This window comes from Corythoichthys intestinalis, chromosome 15, assembly GCF_030265065.1.
Source record: "Corythoichthys intestinalis isolate RoL2023-P3 chromosome 15, ASM3026506v1, whole genome shotgun sequence".
In the NCBI taxonomy this organism is placed as follows: domain Eukaryota; kingdom Metazoa; phylum Chordata; class Actinopteri; order Syngnathiformes; family Syngnathidae; genus Corythoichthys; species Corythoichthys intestinalis.
Genome location: NC_080409.1, coordinates 26,734,711 through 26,757,374, shown reverse-complemented (window position 1 = coordinate 26,757,374; position 22,664 = coordinate 26,734,711). Strand labels below are relative to the sequence as shown.

Genomic DNA, 22,664 nt, shown 5'->3' with positions numbered 1-22,664 from the left:
TAAATACATTGATTACAATGTACAATGATGATGATACATTTGGGGGGTTACTTTGCGGTTTTTCACTTATTCTGGTCTCCAATAACCGCGAAAAACGGGGGAATCACTGTTTTATCATTTTGTCCTTTTTTGTATTTTATTTAAAGTATGTTTTTAATTCAAATGATAAATAAAAAGTACAAACAGATCAGTTTTTTTCTTTACCTGCTTTTATTTTTATTTAAAAATGTAATACATAAATAAATAAACATTCTGTAAATCAAATGGGAAAATATTTTCTGTTAACTCATGAGACGCCACTGGTGGCACTAGATGCCCAAAAAACAAATTGCTGTCATCCCTCTCAGTCAAAATTGACTGGACGCCTAGCGAATATCAATGGAAGCTAATGAAATCAATGAGTACCTCATAAAGGATTAGTTTGATAAAATTATTAAGGAAAGCTCAAAATAACAAGTTACTTCAGAGAACTTACGAATTTGAGTCATATCTACTTAAAATTTCAATTTAGCAAGATTTATTGGACATTGGATGAACAGACTTCCAATCCATATGAACTCCCGATTCTAACTGGACGTCGAACTTCGTCAATGTCACTGTAAAATGATCCTTCACTGCCGGTTCTGTCATTTTTTTTATGAATTCCTGTTCTGTCCTCCAATCACCCTTACGTCCCCCCCAGTTGGGGGGTGGTCTATTTTGAGGTGGTCTTATCACAGCTGTTGCATCTGTGGTGGCAGGCAGCCTGTCAGAGCCCCTCTGAACACTTTCTTTCCCCCTGCGGCCCTCGATCCCGGTAAGACTCCTCATTTAGCTAGGTTTAGCCCGTTTGTTTAAAAAATAACAACAACAAAAAAACCTAAATAGTTTTAAAATACCCTTCAGTACTTAAAATACCCTTCAGTACTTCTGTTGTCTTTAAACGTGTTTGTTTGATGCATGTTTGCATTATATGCCATTACTCACACAATAGTGACGGCTTTACAGTCTCTACTACAAATTTTTTATTTTTTTTTTTGCATCCTCCAATTTTTTTCCCCCCAGCAAATCATTGCTGTTTCTCTGCACGCTCCCAACCATCAATAGCATGGGTTTCGGAGGAAATAAATAAATGTCTTGCCCGTATAAAGAGAATCTAAAAATAAACATGGCTCGGGAACAGGTGCCATGTGCTCAGCTTGTGAAAGCAGTGTGAAGGCTGCGCTAATTTTATGCACGTAAACATTCTCCAACTGGGATTCTGCACAACATTACTGCTTGTTTTTGATCCTTCTTGTGCAAATACTATCGTTTTAATCATCTTTTCTGACAAACTATTCACTTGTAAGCATAAAATGCATGTTCTACACCAATTACAAGTAGGCTACATACAAATTGGGAGTACTGTTTTTGTTGGCACATGCGGGAGAATGATTTCTGTAAAAAATGACATTTTATTTGCAAAAATATGACTAATTTATAAGCAGAACGTTCAATGTAATACGAAAATGGTACAAAAATATCTGAAAGAATTAATGGTTTAACGATGCCTCTGTCTAGATCGATAACATTAACTGGTCAAGCAATAATCAGGTCAAATCTATAGAAATGTAAAAAACGTGGATCAATATTGTCATTTTTATAAATGCTTTTTGTTCAAAAGAATGCTTTTCGTGTAAATTTCTGAAGTGTTTAGCATCAAAATTATACAATCACGTCAACAAAGCTTTGCCTAATTCATTACTTTACAGTAGGTGAAATGTTACGCATTGTGCTGAATATATACTGTAATTTTCCGACTATAAGCCTGTACTTTTTTTCTCCCACATTTTGAATCCTGCGGCTTATAGCCCAGTGCGGCTTATTTGTTGATTTATTTCTACACTTTATATTACTGAATGCTTATGACAGATGTCATTCAGTGTCATCTGGCAAATTATGTCACTAACTCACTTTATGCCAAGATCTTTTAAATCCATTCGAAAGTGAGATAATTTGCCAGATGACACTAAAAGACATCTGTTAAAGCATTCATTAATGCTCATGACAGTGTCATGTCATTATTATAATTGTCTTATGACAGTCTTATGGCACTACTGTCAAATAAAGTGTTACCAAATACCATGAGTGCTATTAATGAAACAACAGGAACAGTAACTGAAGAAATAGTTAGCACAGAAAATGACTTTTGATTATTATTTACATCTGTAACACTGCAATGCATGCTAGGAGGCATGTTGGACAACAACACTGTTGACAGCAGGTGACAGCAGAGGTTGACTGTCTCCTCCAAGAGAGCAGTGATGGCCAAACGAAGCTTCTTGAAGCAATGAAGTCATGGTGGTTCATTTGGTCTTATGACAGTCTTATGATGCCGCTGTCAAATAACGTGTTATCGGTTAATATCTTTTGGGGTAAATATCCCATAATACAGTGAGGATATCTGCAGCTAATAGTCCAGTGCAGCTCATCTATGAGCAAATGCCGTTTTCGTGTCAAATTTGGTAGGTGGAGGCTTATAGTCAGGTGCGCCTTATACTCCAAAAATTACTGTACATAATATTAATCGATTGAAGGTCCTCAAATCTAGCAGATTTTGTAATATTGGGAAATATTATATTGTTGTCCAAAGTACAGTATTGATATCGTATTCATTTTTTATGTTAATAACATATTTGGAAGAGATCTTACAAAATTTTAAATACTGGCCAATCTCTTGTTTGTTACAACTTTGGTTTTTAGGAGCCTTATCACATCATATCTCGTCACGTCACGACTTATTATATCACACGTATACTTGCGGAAAACACTCAGGTGACTTGAAGTTCCGTTTTGAAACCCCCAATTTGGCCAAATTTCAAAATGGTCCTAGATGCATGTGTGATACATCCCTGGAAAGCTTAAAATCTCAATTTTCTGGGGAAATACAAATTTTGAACAGTAGGGCATTTAAAAAACAAACAAACAAACAAAACAGAAAAACCCTAACTGGAGGCGAGAGCACGCAAGAGCAGAATTAAAGACGCCACGATTTTAACGTGATATTATCACGTACTTACCTTGTTTTTATCCAAAAACTCCATGTCGCATGTATCACCGAGTGTCAAGACACAGCTGTGAATGGCCACAGCTGGCTTTTTGGGGGATTTTATGGGTAAAACATGGTGATATAACAAGGGTCGTGATGCAGAAATCGCAGGCAACAAGGAGTGGTCGAGATTTTCTTTTTCATATATTTACCGTTTTAAACGTTATTTTCAATTTTTCTTTGTTTGGATCGATTATTTATAATCTGACAGAAAAAAATACAATTAAGTTATAGTTATTAGGTAGATATCCGTGACTTATTTACAGAAACCAAATTTTTCATTGTGACGTAATTTGTTTAAAAGTTTAAAATATGCGAGTAAATAATTTTCTAAAGTGTTTTTTTTTTTTTTTTTTTTTTTTTAAACTAAATATTAGACATCAATTAATGATTCTAGGCTAAAAATGACAGACATTTTGAATAATAAATATAATTACTTACCTTTTTTTTATGGCTAGGTAGAAACAAAAGCGGTTGTGCGACGTCTGTAAACGGGGGTTTCCAGGGTAAAACGGACAAATTAAAAATAGCTCGGAGGCTTAGTGCGCCATGAATCTGCTATGGCAGCATATAGACATATTGTTCTATCAAACACATAAGTTCCTGTCTTAAAATACAGAAGTTTATTTTAAAGAAGGGTGCACAAGCAGAAACTGCTTTTTCAGCCTTGTCTGTGTTTTCCGCTATATAGCTATGTCAATGTTCATTTAAATAAGTTTTTTTCCCTTTTAAACAAGAAATCCTTGTTAAATTCAAATGCGGCAGAAACTTAAAGTTCATACATAATCTGGTCAGCCCTTGAGTTTGTCTGTTTTTCCGTGTTCCTCCATATAAATTGAATACAGACACAAAAATATGATTAAAATATGATTACTTCACAGCGAAGCAAATTAAAGATGGAGCCCTGTCCGGAGAACAGCACCAAGACCCCAGCAGTCCCGGTCGGGGACCCTGACGCGGACCTGACCGAGGATCTGGGCAAGCAACTGGAGGACATCATCAGCACCTACCAGGCCAACGAGGTTGCAGAGGAGCCGGAAGACAAGGAAGAGGTCCGGTCCAACACGCGACGGGACCAGAAATTGGAGAAAAAGATGCTGAAAAATTTGGGTAGGGCTTGTTTGTGTGACACCAAGAGATTTCGATGAAATGTGGTTTGTAGCTTCCATCAAATATCTGGATTATGTAATGTGGATTGCGATGGATATTGATTTAAGAGCTTCTGTATAAATTACCTGGACGAGTAATGCGGACTGCAAAAATATTTGTGCACTGGTACCTCGATATACCATCGCATCGACGTACAGTACGAAATTAATAAAATTTGACTCGTCATTTGTCTCTACATATGACGACATGCTCAAAATACGACGATTCATGACAGCTTCGCTATTTCATTGTTTTCGTAAAAGATGGACGCACGGCGGATTTTCATGAGAGAGAAATAAGATTGGGTCTCATGAAGGTTAGTGCAAGTGGTGAAATAAGGAAAAATGTGACGCTTACCATTGAAATTAAGAAGGAAATGATAATAAATAATAATATATAATAAATATGAGTGTGGTGTGCGCATCAGTGAACTGGCTCGACAATTTGGCCGGAATATGTCTATGATCTCGAGGACAATTCTCATTATGATTATTATTGTTGTAACATTGGCAAGGAAGTCGCCAGCTTCATCAGGTTTTTAATCGTTCATTTCAGAACTTGTGCAAAGCAACACGGCTTTTGTCCGCTGCCAACAACAGAACATGAAAAGAGAAAGTAAAAACTTCCCACTCTTTTGCACCTCTGTCACTCTCATCAGTCACGGTGTGTTCAGGGACAGCATGCAAAACACAACCGCTACATTAGAACCTGATTCGTTACATTATCATTATTATTATTATTTCGATTTGTATTTATAATCTATTCGTTTTGCTATGTGTAATTGCCATTTGTAATTATACCCGCAGTATTTATTAAGGATTCAGCGTTGATTTAGGGCTGTGAAACAAATTAATTGAATTATAATGTAATTTTATGGGAAAATGCCGCTAAACATATGACCATTTCGATTTACAAACCAGGTCCTAGAACGAATTAAATTGATATGTAGCGGTACCACTGTATACAGCTTTTAATTGAATCTGATTACATTTCTCACTCACTTCTTTAACGTCTGACAACTGACTGGCCGACTTTAAAAGACGGACGTCTGACAACTGACTGGCCGACTTTAAAAGACGGACTTTAAAAGACGATAAGGATCTTGAGCCAAAAGGGGTCAGATATATTTTTTTGGTATTGTATGATCCAACCGCTCATGTTGTATGATCAAGACTTAATCTTGTTTTTTTTTTTTTTTGGTTTTGACACCCACAAGTCTGTATCTTGACATGAGCTCAGCAATTTCTGGTTTCGGGAAAGTCTTGATTTTGTAGTTCAACCTTCGGTGATGACAACATAAGAAATTGCAAGCTGAGATCATTTCAACTCTTACTTCCACTCTGGATTTGAATGGATCCCAGATTCCAAGTTATATTGCAAAATAAAGTCCTCAGATGGTGAGGTTAATGGTTCTTAAAGTGTGGTACGAGTACGGATACAACTGGTGGTTTGAGGGCTACGTACACAAAAGAATGACGGAATCAAGTGTTTAAACAACCTTTTTTTTAATTCGCTGTACAAAATAAAACAAAGTTATGGTAACTAAAGATTTTAGTAGATGTAAATAACTCAAATGATTAAGTTGCCGTCAGTAGCTTGTTATTTGGAGTATCCCTAAGTCATTTTATCAAGTTAATATTGTGATCTTGATTAAATTGCATGATTAAGTTTGTGGGTCATAATTCAATTTCTCAGTAAACAGAATTATATAAATTGTGTAAATTTACGCTTAACTTTACTCCTGATGCCTTCAAAAATCCTTGTTTTCAACTAGGCAGTCGAGCAGGAATCATGAGTGGATTTTCACTCCTGTTCCCAGAGAAAATTTCCCATCTAATCCCAATCCAGGGGCCGTGTCAAAAAGTAAATCCCATCCCGTCCCACTCCTGTAGAATAACTCCCAATACCGTCCTTCTCCAATTCAAAATTACTCCCACACCCGGTTTTTGTTTTTTTTATTTATTTTTGATAAAGCACACCACATATTTTGTAATGGCATTGTCGTGTTCCACTCTCAAGAAGTTTTCTAATAACTTGGACCTTCCTCTTATAAACTCCTCCAGTTTAACCGATGGGTCATTCTTTTCGAGTTTCATGATGTGAAGTTCTCTCTTTGGGTTTTTACCTCCACCGTTCGCCATTTTGAGTCCGCGCAAATAGGAAAGCCGAAAGTCGAAGTGTTGGAATGTGTAGTTTTTTTTTTTTTTACGTGCCAACACAAGTCGAGATAGTGTTGGCCAATGAAACTACAAAAATGAATGTGTCGGTCCTGTAGGTTTTTTAACATAGGTGAAAATCATCATCTATTTGTGTGTTCCCGCTTCTGCTGATTCCCGTAATTTCCGGACTTTAAACCACTACCTTTCCCCCTCATTTTAAATCATGCGGCTTATGGTCCAGTATTGCTTATTTGTTGATTTATTTGGGTTAATAGGTAACACTTTGTTTGACAGCGGTGTCATTAGACAACCATAAAACCGTCATAATTATGACATGAGACTATGATGAGCATTTATGAATGCTTATGACGGATTTCGTTAAGTGCCATCGGGAAAAATATGTCACTAACTCCATTTATGTCCAGCTCGGATCTTTTACATCCATTCAAAAGGGAGATAATTTGCTGGATGACACAAAATGACATCTGTCACAAGCATTCATTAGTGGTCATGGCAGCGTCATGTCATAATTATGATGGTCTTATGACACTCTTATGGCGTCACTGTTGAATAAAGTGTGACCAAATTCCATAACTAGCAATTAATGAAACAACTACAATAGTAACTGAAGAAATAATTAGCACAGAACATGAATTTTGATTTGTTATGTACATCTATAATGCTGCAATGCATGCTAGGAGGCATGTTGGACGACAACAGTGTTGACAGCAGGTGGCAGCAGAGGTTGACTGTCTCCCCCAAGAGAACAGTGATGGCCAAATGACGCTTCTTGGAGCAATTGGGTCAAAGCTTTATGTTGGTTGTAAACTTCTATTCACACATATTCTATGTGCAATACTTATTTACGTGCAATATTAATGTGCAATATTCAATGCCTTCACTGTCAACTGCTGATACTTCAATTATTTGCACTGCCTGAAGATATGACTACCTCATACATGTTTTATATTTATTTTGATTTTATACTTTAATTCTTGCAAGCGAATTTCGAGATTTTTACTTGTGCAATATTCAATGCCTTCACTGTCAACTGTTGCTACTTCACTTCAATATTTGCACTGCCTGAACATAGGACTACCTCATACATATTTTATATTTATTTAGATTTTATACTTTTATTCTTGCAAGCCACTTTCATGATTTTTACTTACCCTGCAATGTAAAGGGAGATGCTCCACAATTTCATTGTACAACTGTATAATGACAATAAAGGGCTATTCTATTCTATTCTATTGGTCTTACGACAGCCTTATCATGCCGCTGTCAAATAAACTGTTACCGGTTGATATCTTATGGTGTTAATATTCCATAATACAGTAAAGACAGCTGTGGCTTATAGCCCAGTGTGGCTTATCTCTGAACGAATGCCGTTTTCATGTCAAATTTGGTGTGTGGTGGCTCATAGTCAGGTGCACCTTATAGTAGTGTTCCAGTCCCAACCCAATCACGGAATTAATAAAATTTTGACTCCCGTGGGAATCCCGTCACCCACTGGATTTCCCTAAATATTTCATACTCTACTAGTTACTTAGGGTGTTAAGCTCAGTTGTCCTACGCTTCTCTGGCAATCAAGCATCCCTATTTTATCTCCGCTTCGAGCAGCTTTTTTTTATTTGCCGAAACTGCAGTCCAGTAAAATGTTGAGTCCAAACTACTAACGTTCACTTAATTCACTGTCAGCCTCTCACAGTCCAAATGGATTGAACGTCTAACATCCGCAAGGGACGCCAATTAGTTTTAGCAGAGTGTTTTTAGAGGTTTGACTTAACGCTAAATAGGAGTTTTCTCTGTCATGGCTCAGGGAAGGACGCTATGCTCCTGATGCAAAGTCTGAACAAACTCGACACCCCTGAGCAGAAACTAGAGGCCACCATTAAGAAGCACGCTGAGCTGGTGAGTGGGTTTACGAGCCTCGGGAGTGTTTCACCTACTTGAAGACATCTGGACTGTGGTTATAGCTGGAGGAACATCGGAGCGACCAGAAGCAGTTGAAGCTTTTGCAGAAGAAGCTTCTGCAGGTCATGAAGGAGAAGGACCAGCTGCAAAGTGAGCACAGTCGCGCCGTGCTGGCTCGCAGCAAATTGGAGGGACTCTGCCGGGAACTGCAGCGGCACAACAAGACCCTAAAGGTAAACCCCTACTGGCAAATGGTGCTACCAAGGATAGCCATGCCAGGAGCGGCCATCGTAAGGGATGGCAGCAGTTTATCAATGCTGGTACTATTTTAGCTAATGAAACGCGAGTTTCCTAGATTATCCGCCCTTTCTCGTGACGTAATTTTACCCTTTATTACAAGCACCTGTGTTCAAGTCGTTGTTCATGTGTGCTGGTATAACTGATGTCGCACTGTGATTTAAAAAAAAAAAAAAACCTTCGGACAAATCATGAGGAATCATGATTCAATCATGAGTAAACTAATGTAAGATTGCAAGTATAACTCTATTTCTTAAGTTATCCCAAGTGACATGTTGTTTTGAGTATTCCTAACTCATCAAGTTAATTTAATATTGTAAACTTGAAAATTTTAAATTGTAACTATACTTAACGGAAGTCACAATTTTACTTGATATAATGAGTTTGACAGAGAAGTTTCGACTAGATATAGTCGGACTCTCCTCCACACACAGCTTGGGTTCTGGTACCAATCCTCTCGAGAGGGGTTGGACTCTCTTCCACTCTGGAGTTGCCCACGGAGAGAGGCGCCGAGCAGGTGTGGGCATTCTTATTGTCCCCCGGCTTGGTGCCTGTACGTTGGGGTTCACCCTAGTAGACGAGAGGGTAGCTTCCCTCCGCCTTCGGGTGGGGGGGCCGGTTCTGACTTTTTTTTGCGCTTATGCATCGAACAGCAGTTCGGAGTACCCATCCTTTTTGGAGTCCTTGGAGGGTGTGCTGGAGAGCGCCCCCTCTGGGGACTCCCGCGTTCTCCTGGGGGACTTCAACGCTCACATTGGGCAATGACAGTGACACCTGGAGGGGCGTGATTCGGAGAAACGGCCCCCCGCAATCAGAACCTGAGGGGTGTTTTGTTATTGGACTTCTGTGCTCGCCACGGTTTGTCCATAACAAACACCATGTTCAAACATAGGGGTGTCCTTTTCACCAGGACACCCTAGGCCGCAGTTTGATGATCGATTTTGTAATCGTGTCATCGGACTTACGGCCGCATGTTCTGGACACTCGGGTGAAGACAGGGGCGGAGCTGTCAACTGATCACCACCTGGTGGTGTGTTGGCTCCCATGGCGGGGGAAGATGCTGGCCAGACCTGGCAGGCCCAAACGTATTGTGAGGGTCTGCTGGGAACGTCTGGCAGAATCCCCTGTCAGAAAGAGTTTCAACACCCACCTCCAGCAGAACTTCTCCCTTGTCCCGGGGGAGGTGGGGGACATTGAGTCCGAGTGGGCCATGTTCCGCACTTCCATTGTTGAGGCGGCCGATCGGAGCTGTGGCCGTAAGGTGGTTGGTGCCTGTCGTGGCGGCAATCCCCGAACCCGCTGGTGGACAACAGCAGTAAGGGATGCCGTCAAGCTGAAGATGGAGGACTTACGGGCCTTTGTGGCCTGTGGGACTCCGGAGGCAGCTGACAGGTACCGACTGGCCATGCGGACTGCAGCTATGGCGGTCGCCGAGGCGAAAACTGGGACATGGGAGGAGTTCGGCGAGGCCATGGAAAACGACTTCCGGATGGCTTCGAGGAAATTCTAGTCCACCATCCGGTGTCTGAGGAGAGGAAAGCAGTGCACCATTAACATTAACCGAGGTGGGCTCTCAGATTTCTGGGGTTGAAGTCACTGAGGTGGTAGCAAAGCTCCCCGGTGGCAAGGCCCCGGGGGTCGATGAGATCCGCCCGGAGTTCCTAAAGGCTCAGGATGTTGTGGGGCTGTCGTGGCTGACACGCCTCTACAACATAGCGTGGACTTCGGGGACAGTGCTTTTGGATTGGCAGACCGGGGTGGTGGTCCCCCTTTTTCAGAAGGGGGACCGGAGGGTGTGTTCCAATTATAGAAGGATCACACTCCTCAGCCTCCCTAGTAAAGTCTATTCAGGGGTGCTGGAGGGGAGGGTCCGTCGGGAAGTTGAGGGGGTCCGGTTTGGTGACCCCAGCATTGAATCTCTGCTTTTTGCAGATGATGTGGTGCTGTTGGCTTCATCAAGCCGTGACCTCCAACTCTCACTGGAACAGTTCGCGGCCGAGTGTGAAGCGGTTGGGATGAAGATCAGCACCTCCAAATCCGAGACCATAGTCCTTAGTCGGAAAAAGGTGGAGTGCCCTCTCCGGGTCGGGGATGAGATCCTGCCCCAAGTGGAGGAGTTCATGTATCTTGGGGTCTAGTTGACGAGTGAGGGTAGGAGGGAGCGAGAGATCGACAGGCGGATCGGTGCAGCGTCTGCAGTAATGCGGACGCTGCACCGGTCCGTAGTTGTGAAGAAGGAGCTGAGCCAAAAGGCAAAGCTCTCGATTTACCAGTCGAGCTACATTCCTACTCTCACCTCTGGTCACGAGCTGTGGGTCGTGACCGAAAGAACAAGATCCTGGATTCAAGCGGCCGAAATGAGTTTCCTTCGCAGGGTATCCGGGCTCTCCCTTAGAGATAGGGTGAGAAGCTCGGTCATCCGGGAGGGACTCGGCGTTGAGCTGCTACTCCTCCGCGTTGAGAGGAGCCAGCTAAGGTGGCTCGGGCATTTGGTTCGGATGCCTCCTGGACGCCTCCCCGGAGAGGTGTTCCGGGCATGTCCCACCAGTGGGAGGCCCCGGGGACGACCCAGGACACGCTGGAGAGACTATGCCTCTTGGCTGGCCTGGGAACGCATTGGGATCCCGCCGGAGGAGCTGGTTGAAGTGACTGGGGAGAGGGAAGTTTGGGCTTCCCTGTTAAAGCCCCCGCGACCCGACCCCGAAGCAAGCGGAAGATGATGGATGGATGGATGGATGGATGGACGGATGGATGGATGGATGGATAATGAGTTTGAACCAAAAACTTTTTTTTTAGTTTTCCACCAGAACTGACTTGATATTTTGAGTATTCTTTACTCATCGGATCATGTTAATATTGTAAACTTCGAGTTCAAACTACTTAACTGAAGTCCAGCTTGCTTAAAATATTAAGTTTTGACCAATAATTATTTGGGGAGTTTTCCATCAAAACTTAAAAATTCAAGAAAAACTGATTGACTTGAAATTTCAAATTTTGCCAACTTGTTTTTTACATAACGTATAAAATGGCTGCACTCACAAGTGGAGTGTGTTTCGAATAGGCTGTGACTTTAACGGATTAATCATAAATAACTAAGTGCAAAAGATTTATTGAGTTTTTAAATATTCTGGCATTTTAATCACAGGTTACGTTCCAAAAAAGAAAGATGTGCACTATGCCATGTTTCCGTCTTCTTTTGATCATTTAAAAGTTGGACAGTTTGGGGGGGGGGCTCGAAATTGCATTTTAACTTCAGATCATTCGTTTTTTTCCCCCTCCAGATAATTTTTTTCCTCAGTGTTGAATTGAAATTAAATTAATTGTATTCTTCCAGAGTATATTATTTGATTAATTCACTGAATCCTTTCAATTTGCCTTTATTTATTTTATTTTTACTGTAATTCACTCCTAGAGTTCTAAGTAATTCGTATTTTGCATTCTTATATAACGTCAGTTAAAAGGTCATTTATTGTATACTAGCTATTGTCTTTCCTTTTAAGTCTTTCCGATAGCTTTCTACAGGCATAATGATGGCTTTTGGTTTTGGAGTGCCACAACAACATTGAAAGTGTCCCCATATGGCCACCTGTTCGAAATATTTCCGAAGGCGTCACTGCTCTAACCCCAGATACAAATAATGCAAATGCCGATGGCAGGAGGAGACGCTACAGAGGTGCCGCGAAGACGACCTGAAGAGGAAGGAGATCACCACCCACTTCCAGGGGACCCTGAGCGACATCCAGGCCCAGATTGAAGAGCATAGCAACCGTAACACCAAACTGTGCCAAGAGAACAGCGCCCTGGCAGACAAACTCAAGGGCCTCGTCACGCAGTACGACCAGCGGGAGGCCGTATGTATTTTTAAAGTTGTTAAACTGCAATTTTTTAGTTAAAATGGTCTTTTTTTCACTAAATGCACATTTTGAAATTGTAGACTTTTTGAAATACCTTCTTTAGATCACCTAAAAGAGGTTTTATTGGCAATTTTGGGGTAAATTTCCCGAACAACTCCAAGAAAGTAAAAAAAATTCTCAAACACAATGCATGCAACGTAGCACGATTCCTAATTTAACCCATTATAGGGCTCTCATTTAAATAATTGGACGTCTGACACTGTCAGTGGCACTGAAAGATGAGCCTTCACAAGCCAGTCCATGCAGTTTAAATGAATTTAACGTCTATTGTTGTTAATGGCAGGCAATGAGTTAAATGCTAGGAAATAAAACAACAACAAACTTTGGAATGTTATTGCGGGGCATAACAAGAGTGTATTTCTGGTTTTATTCATTTTAATTTTACAAACTTATGTTTGATGAACATTTTTTATATTTATAGTTGTATTTATTAATAAATACACAAAATAAGAAAAATACAATAATGATTTCATTCATATGTGAAAGCTACCAATAATAATGTGACCTACATGACTCAAAATGTGATGACACGTAAGTGAATGCCTGGACTTTAAGGGTTAAGTTGTTTTAAAGACAAAATACAATGCCTTTTATAAGAAAATTTATCAAGATGAGTAAATTAAAACATTTAAAACCTTCAACGCTATTATAAAAAGTAGCAGAACTAGCATTCTTTTTTATTGTTTTTTTAATTTTATTTATTTATTCAAGTTCAACCGTTGAGTTTTGTTTACTCTCATAACACGATTTTCCTCTCTCAAGATCTGGACTTTTTTTCTTTAATAATAAAACTTTTCTATCTGAACAGCACTTTATTCAGGCAACTTTTGTATCAATAAGCAGTGTCCTAAAGTATATCGCCAAGTTCATGATGATTTAATTTGAAGGCCTTTGATGGATTTAATTCGATATCTTGCTCACTTTTAACAAAAATCTGTTACTTTTCTTCTAAAGTAATTTTGACATTTTGCACAACTTTGTTGCTGAAACATTTCAGATATTTGAGAAAAAAAAAAAAAAACAAGAAAAAAAAAAACAATCTTTTGAACATAACACATATTTAAACAATGATGACAATCTGTATTTCGTGTTTCGATTGATTAAATCATTACAATTGTCTTCCGGCAGAACCTAGAAAAAGTATTCAAGCACCGTGACCTAAAAGAGAAGCTTCTGGATACCAAACTGACTCAGGCCAACATGTTGCTGAAGGAGGCAGAGGAAAAGCACAAGCTGGAGAGGGAGCTAGTATGTGCTGGTACGTTTTACTTTGGTGCCCAACGCCCTTCCTCAACTTTGCCCGTGTCCCAACAGCTGCTACAAAAGGCCGCCGAATACAAGTCACAAGCAAAGCTCTTGAAGGACAGTGAGGTGGACATGAAGGCGCAGGTACACTCGAACACAAATACCCGTTAAATGAAAAAACAGGATTCCAAATTTTTCATGAAAAGCATTGTATATGATATTGCTCCAAGTTCGGCCTGTTATAGGGTAAGTGATTATTTTAATACCTGGCGCCCACTTACTGTACGTGGACATCATATTTTGGGTCATGTAGGCCAGTGATCCCCGACCTTTTTTGCACCACGGACCGGTGTGATGTCGGCCTTTTTTTTCACAACTGGCAATGTGTGGCAGAAAATTACAGTAAATATAAAAAAAACACGACTGGGCTAAAAACGGACATTAATTACAGGGAAAATGTAACTCACCATTCACTGAATGAACCTTTTTCAACAGCGGCCTCTCCTTAAACTTGATGGCAAATATCCTTGGTCTCGTGATGGGAATACCGGCTCTTTTTAGAGAGCTGGTGTTCTGCCAAAATCTCCTACATCGGCGAAACGTGCTACATTAGTCGAATTTGACACCCAAAGTACTACCGTGCGCTCTAAACTAGAGATGTCCCGATCCGATATTTGGATCGGATCGGACGCCGAAATGGGCAAAAATGCGCGTCATTATCGGATCAGCCGACACAGAAAAATTCCGATCCAGACTTCCGATCCAGTTTTTTTTTTATTTTTTTTATAAGTCCGGCGCACCGATTTACATAATCTATTCCAGTTTTTGCTTCGGTTTCCCTAAAATCCGGTCCGAATTTTACGGCACACCTTCAACACACTACATTACCGTCTCCCAATTTACCGAGAGACTTTATCGGTAAAAATGTCAGCTGTGTGGGATCATTTCACTTTAAAAGACGACAAAGACGAAGAGGCAGAGTGCAACATATGCCACAATAAAGTCAAGCGTGGTGGTAAAGCTGTAAGAAATTTTAATACAACCAACCTAATCAAGCATTTAGCCACATACCACCACAAACAATAAAAGGCGTATGTTAAGAAAACCGAAGACAAAAAGAAAGGTCCTACGCAACTAACACTAGCAGAAACTTTTGCTATGCGTGACAAACTGGCACTCGACAGTCCCAAAACCCAGGGAATAACAAGAGTCATTGCCGAAGAATTCATTCTGGATGACGAGCCATTATCTCTCGTGAGTAAAGACGCACCATCCAACACTTAGAACCGTGGTACAACATGCCCAGCTGTCATTACATCCTTGAGCGATTCGGCCGTGGAAGATTCGAGAACGATTCACAAACATCCAAATTCCGATTATTGAAATATGTCGAGTAAAGCGGAACTGATACACAGCGCGGTCTTCGGGACGCAATGAGAAACGGACCGCATTGCGTCCCGAGAGTAAACATCATGATTGTCATAGACCCGGGTAATGCCAATATTCAACTCACGGCTTTAGCTCAACTCATGCCGCTGGATAAAATACACAAGAATACCTGACTGCTGCTGACAGCCGCTACAAACTACGTCAACATCGTTTTACTGTAGATAATAGATATCATATGTATATAGAACTAGATACAAAATGACAGACTCGACGGCGTTAGCAACATTGAAGTATGGAAAATTAGATGCGCTAGTAAACGGCCGCCATCTTAAAGCAGGAGACTTCCCTAGTAGGCTGTTGTGAACCTTCCAAGCGAACCTAATTAACTTTTTATCTAAAATACTCCTAAATCGGCAAAATCTTGACTTTCACATGTCGAAAGTAGACAGAAGGGAAATTATGGAATAACGGGAGCATTTTTAACAACTTTAACAGTTGATTCGCAAAATTAAATGAATTGAATGTAGTTTAAAGCTACTGATACAGAAGGGGGACTTGAGTATCTTATTTACTGTTTTAAAATGTTAACTTGATACTGAAATAGTCGTTTATTTAAACCTGAGAGGCTTTTTATACAATTATTGTAACTAATGCACGAAACATTAAAAGCATCTAATAGCTTGGGGGGGGTGGTTGTGGGATTTTCCACTGAGGTTGTTTGTGTGTTTTGCTTTTTCAAGACAGTTTACAATATTATTTGCACGTTTTACTGACTGACTATGCCATTTCTGTTTGTTATTTATAATGTTTTGTGTTTGTCATTGAATAAACAGGTCAGTTTTTTGTTACCAACCGTTGTGTGTTATTCAAACTCACCTAATTCAGCTGGCTAGTTGTTATCAACAGTATTAAAACTCTTTTCAACATGAGTCTGGCAACTAAGTAAGGAGGCTAAATAACTTTAAACTTTAACATATGCTCAGATAGGCCGGTATCGGTATCGGCCAGTATCGGTATCGGATCGGAAGTGCAAAACAATATCGGTATCGGATCGGAAGTGCAAAAACCTGGATCGGGACATCCCTACTCTAAACTTGTTTTGTTTAGATGCATACAGGAATAACGTACTAAAAAAGTGCCAGCTGAAAATACTTAGGTAGTTATATCAGATAAGGACGGTTTAAATACGCTACGTGAGTAATGTGGTCAACTGCTTCAAAGCTAACACAAAAAACACAATGGTTAAAAGTATGAGAGGGTAATACATGCAAAAAGTATCTTTGAGGCAGTGAAAAGGTTCTAAATAATTGAATAAAAACAAAAATAGTGAGTTCTCGCCGCTTCTAACCGATGAGCGCATGCGTGTGGATGCATGCGCAAGCACGCTGAGCATTGTGTAGGACATTTCGCCGCGTTGTAAGGAATGGCCGAACACCGGTTCTTGGCTTGGCTCACTAAAAAGAGCCTGCTCTTTCGGCTCCCAAATGGCTCCTCAGTTTTTTTGTTGCTTAAATTATATTTACTACCAAAAATAATGTAAAATTATGTGTAAAACGAATTACTAATGTAAAAAATATACAGTATATGTAATATTTATTATTTATATGGCTTTATAATCTTCTACATACTCAACATGGAGTACAACATGGAGTGCTAGAAAAAATAAATTATAAAGTACAAAAACAAAGACCCATCTCAAAACAAGGTCAACAAAAAGTTCCAATCTCTGATTGTGTATATTTATAAGCTTTTAACTTGACCAATCACGTGCGGCTTTAACCGCAGGGGGGAAAAAACAGGAGAAAAAAAAAGTTGGCTCCTATTAGGTGTGGCTCCCTATTAGGAGCCGGCTCCCGTCGTTCACTTCAAAGAGTTCTGAGAGCCGGTTCGTTTGCGAACGATACATCACTATTGGTCACAGGCATAATGAGTTCTCCTCCAATCGTGAAAGGTTTCTTGGCTTTAGCAATACGGTTCAATACGGTATGATGCTCTCAGTGCATTTGCTTTTCTTGCCTCGTTTGCTCGCTTTTAGCCATATATTATGTAGAATAGACTGATTGTAGGCAACTCTCTGACTCAGCAGGTGGCCTTTTCCCGGTAAAAAGGCCTTTCAAAGATCTCGCCGCCCACAGCACACAGCCAACAGCAGCTAATGTTACTGTTTACACTGACACTGACGCTGGGCTGCTATAGATGGGCAAACACCCCAGTAATGGCGGCCAGCCACTAGAGGGTGACGTACGCAAATCTCTACTTGGATTATTTAAGGGGGACAGGCCGGATTGCAGTCATTAACCCTTTATTGCCAAATGTATCACATTTGATACACCTAAAATTTCATGATTTTGATACTAATTCAGAATTTTGACATTTCTTTTTGGAAAAAAAAAATGATGGATGCAAGTCAACACATGCATCTGCAGGTTCCATGAGAAAAGGAAACAGGAATTAGCAAGGGTTATATATATTAGAGTGCTTATTACACATATTGAAAAAAAAAAGGTTTCATTAAGACAGAATTTTTCAAATTTTGTGATTCTCTGACAATTGCTTTATATTGCAGACATTAAAGGGTTAACAAACGATGCATTATTTCTATACGGCCCAGTAGCAAATGCGCCACAGACCAGTACCGGGTGTTTGGGGATTACTGATGTAGGCCACAATATTAACATTTGGTATACAAGTTGCGTGTGTACGCCTTGTCTCAGTAATATAAGCTGTATAGGCCTATATGCACGCATAAAAACTCTTTTTTTTTTTTTTTTTTTTTTAATAATAATAAATACAATTATAATAATAATTATTATTTAATTTCATAGTTCTTCAATGACTGTCGGCCATTGACATTGATAGATGTCAATTCGTTAACATTAGGACTGCCCGTGAATGCTCATCTTTCATTGCCATTGCAGGTGTTAGACGTCCAATACATATTGACAAGGAGGTTTGGCAGCGATCATTCACTGCAAGCCTACCTAAGTCAAAATGGTGTGGACTTTTAATTTGCTTTTTTTTTCTCCAAGAATAAAACTAATCTTTTCTCCTCAGCTCGACATGTACTCCAAGAAATTTGATGAATTCCAGGGCACCGTTTCAAAAAGTAACAGCGTCTACAGCAGCTTCAAACAGGACATGGACAAAGTAAGAATGGCAGCCTTTGAAGGAGGCAGAAAAAAAGCAAGATATTTTTAGGCGCTTAGCATGTTTGTTGTGTTCCAAGATGGCCAAGAAGATGAGGAAGCTGGAGAAGGAGTGTCAATCATGGAAGAGTCGCTTCGATGGCTGCAACAAGAGCCTCATTGACATGGTGGCGGATGTAAGGCGGCTTTAGCCTTTGTTCTTCCCTAATCAAGTGATGGAGTGGACGTGTGATGCTCGTTATAGCTCAAAAGGAGCGCCGGCCGGGAGGTGTCAGACTCACCAGATTTACTGTACGCACTTTGATTTATGAGAAATACTGTAGATAACCCAAGTGTTGATCAAAAACTAGATGGTTGTTTTATTCAGGGAAAAAAAAAGCCTGCTCAGGAATGGGTGTGGTATTTAAAGAGCAGTTAGTAGTTATGTTGAAAACTCCCGGTAACAGATTGGCTGCCATTGACGAAAATGGATGTTCAGAAGTACCTGGGCGGGAAGCTAATGAAATAATTGGAGGGATGGTTTGCAAATCAAACCGCCCAACATATAATATAATGGATAGACAGTGCTCCCTCAGTTATTACCTCAAAATTAATTCTTATTTATCATAAAAATAATACGGAATGTACATTCATTCTCTCAATCTTTCACATGACACGTGTGTGTGTGTAAGTGGACTTTACATACATAGATGTAAATAAAGTGTACATGAATGTTTTTTAGTTTTTAGAACTCTTTTATATAATAATTTTTTTTTTTTTTTAAATCCGCGATGCACTGAGGGCGCAAAAGTTGAGCCGAGAAGTAGCGAAGGATCATTGTTTTTACATATACAGTGGGGCAAATAAGTATTTAGTCAACCACCAATTGTGCAAGTTCTCCTACTTGAAAAGATTAGAGAGGCCTGTAATTGTCAACACGGGTAAACCTCAACCATGAGAGACAGAATGTGGAAAAAAAAAAGAAAATCACATTGTTTGACTTTTAAAGAATTTATTTCCAAATTAGAGTGGAAAATAAGTATTTGGTCACCTAAAAACAAGCACGATTTCTGGCTGTCAAAGAGGTCTAACTTCTGCTAACGAGGCTCCACTCATTACCCTTATTAATGGCACCTGTTTTAACCCATTATCGGTATAAAATACACTTATGCACAACCTCAGTCAGTCACACTCCAAACTCCCCTATGGCCAAGACCAAAGAGCTGTCGAAGGACACCAGAGACAAAATTGTACACCTGCACCAGGCTGGGAAGACTGAATCTGCAATAGGTAAAACGCTTGGTGTAAAGAAATCAACTGTGGGAGCAATTATTAGAAAATGGAAGACATACAAGACCACTGATAATCTCCCTCGATCTGGGGCTCCATGCAAGATCTCACCCCGTGGCGTCAAAATGATAACAAGAACGGTGAGCAAAATCCCAGAACCACACGGGGGGACCTAGTGAATAACCTACAGAGAGCTGGGACCACAGTAACAAAGGCTACTATCAGTAACACAATGCGCCACCAGGGACTTAAATCCTGCACTGCCAGACGTGTCCGCCTGCTGAAGCCTGTACACGTCCAGGCCCGTCTGCGGTTCGCTAGAGAGCATTTGGATGATCCAGAAGAGGACTGGGATAATGTGTTAAGGTCAGATGAAACCAAAATAGAACTTTTTGGTAGAAGCACAGGTTCTCGTGTTTGGAGGAGAAAGAATACTGAATTGAATCCGAAGAACACCATACCCACTGTGAAGCATGGGGGTGGAAACATCATGCTTTGGGGCTGTTTTTCTGCAAAGGGACCAGGACGACAAACATCACTGCTCTAGAGGAGATCTGCATGGAGGAATGGGCCAAAATACCAGCAACAGTGTGTGAAAAGCTTGTGAAGAGTTACAGAAAACGTTTGGCCTCTGTTTTTGCCAACAAAGGGTACATAACAAAGTACTGAGATGAAATTTTGGTATTGACCAAATACTTATTTTCCACCATGATTTGCAAATAAATTCTTTAAAAATCAAACAATGTGATTTTCTGGGTATTTTCTACATTCTGTCTCTCATGGTTGAGGTTTACGGTAGATATGTATGCATGTGGACTACGGGTTAAGTTTTTTTTACATTAACAAAGTCAGTTGCCCGTACAGGGTTAAGTGTAGTTACACGATCATATTGATTTTGACGTTGACTTTGGAAAACCTAGCTAAACCTTCAAACCGGTTGTCACGTGTATAAGCTCAAGAGACTATTTTACCATTTACAAAACATCCTGTCATGTTTGTGCGCAATGCAGAAAGCAGTACGGGACAAGGAGCTGGAGGTGGTCACCATCAAGAACCAAAAGCTGGAGAGTCTTTGCAGGGCTTTGCAAGACGAGAGGAAAAATCTCTACGAGAAAGCGCAAGCGGCCAAGAAGGAGGTCCCCCAGGAACAGACAACCGTCAGCTCCCCAGAAATCCCCACGAGCCAGGAGCAGGCCCACCCAAAGGAAACTGATGACACGATGACACCGGCGCCCTCAGGAGGTGCCCACGAAATGGTGGACAACCACACAGAAGGCAGCATTCAATGCCAAGAACATTTGGAACCGGAGTCTGTTGATTAACACTTTCTATGTTCTGCTTTTTACTGGGTGGCAATAAAAAATAAAAAAATAAAGAAAAAAGAAAAAAAAAAGGTGCATTTACCACACACATTTCAGTGCTGGCGTTTCCACCATACATTTCGGCTGAATAGAATGTGAGAAAAGTTGGATATTTTAAAGGCAGATATATTTGTACTCGAACAAAGAAACGGAAAAAGTTTATTTTTCAAGACAAAAAAATCTGTTTTGATATCAAATGTTTTTTTTTTTTTTTTTTTTTTTTTTTTTTTTAAATCACAAGGTTGTCTTCAACTCATTGGCTGCCAGTGAAAATGATGAAGCAGAGAAAAGAAAATGCATCTTACCATCAAAGGGTCTTAAAACACATCAACAACCTTTATTACTGTTCTAACGGCTTTAATGTTATTTCATACATTAACTCATTGGCACAGAAACATGATTATTCAATGCCAAAGTTTACAGCTGCCAATGGAAGTAAATGAGCTTTGAAAAAAGGTGGACTTTGAAAATGAAGCTGTGGACTTTATATTTAACCCTACTACGAGTATATCCTGCGTGTTGTCTCCTGACACTCGCAAGACAACGATAAATTCCATGCACAGTGTGAGTGTGTTGGCTTCAAGTCAGTGAATATTTTATTGAAGTAGAAATAACCCGTACCCCGTCCATCCACCACATCACTCCAGTCCTCCAACAGCTTCACTGGCTCCCGGTCCACTTTCGAATACAGTTCAAAGTTCTCCTCCTCACATTCAAGGCCATCCATAACCTCTCCCCTCCATACCTGTCCGATCTCATTCATGTTACTACTCCCTCCTGTGCCCTTAGATCCTCCTCCTCCATACAACCGTCTGTCCCCCCAGCTCGCCTTAGCACCATGGAGAGCCGAGCGTTCAGCCGCTCGGCTCCCCGACTTTGGAATTCACTCCCACCCGACCTCAGGAACACAGATTCGCTCCCCCTTTTTCAAACAAAACTCAAAACTCACCTGTTTAGACTAGCCTATACACAATAATCACTTAGTTCTGGTCTTTTTAACTGCCCCTATATCTCTTTTAGTATTTTAAATTTCCTTATATGTTATATACTTTCATTTTCTCACTTTTAATATTTTTAAATGATTGTACGGTGACCTTGAGTGCCAGAAAGGCGCCTTAAAATAAAATGTATTATTATTTTTATCAGTATTATTATTAAATAAGGAATTTGTTACAGTGCAGGGGTCGCGTTAACCGAATATTTTCCGTCGTTGACCGTTTTTTTTAAAACGGTGACGGAAAAAACTGAAGTCCATCTGTCATTTTGACCGGTTGCAATTCACACCCCAGACCACAGGGTGGCGAGTGAGCATATTAATTAGCTATTGTCTCTCTTGATGCATGACGTCGTTGGCCTTACTCTGAAAAATGTCAAGGCAACTGAGTGTCCAAAGTTTCTTCAAAAAGCCCCAAAACGACGATGGTGTTGATAAAAGAGGTGAAAAACAGGGACTGCACAAGCGGGCACGCAATTCAAGTCCATGCGCACCAGGAGGAAAGTGTGAGACTACGTTCAGGCCACAGCAGGTGAACTGTTAATTTCATTGTTCCATATGCTACATATGGTAGGCTACCTAACTACTGGGGCCACAGTCAGCTGTTTTTGTCACTGCGGAGAAAAAGTTACATATTCATCTGCTTGATGTGTGATGGCACGGTGTGGATTCTCTGTTAAGCTTGTTCGGACAGAATATTAATTTAAAATGAATGAAAACTAAATACTATTGAATATGTTGAAGCGGTATGCAATGT

At 40.3% G+C, this 22,664-nt stretch overlaps 1 protein-coding gene across 1 annotated transcript; it reads left to right on the top strand.

Moving 5' to 3' along the window:
- The first annotated feature begins 728 nt into the window (after positions 1–728).
- On the top strand, positions 729–21,042 carry txlnbb (taxilin beta b). Its single transcript, XM_057859644.1, has 10 exons — positions 729–796; positions 3,949–4,177; positions 8,198–8,289; positions 8,355–8,525; positions 12,246–12,440; positions 13,632–13,751; positions 13,818–13,892; positions 18,192–18,284; positions 18,364–18,459; positions 20,563–21,042. Exons 2-10 carry the CDS (start codon positions 3,964–3,966, stop codon positions 20,872–20,874), a joined length of 1,368 nt encoding a protein of 455 aa, XP_057715627.1. The 5' UTR covers positions 729–796; positions 3,949–3,963; the 3' UTR covers positions 20,875–21,042.
- Positions 21,043–22,664: the final 1,622 nt, after the last annotated feature.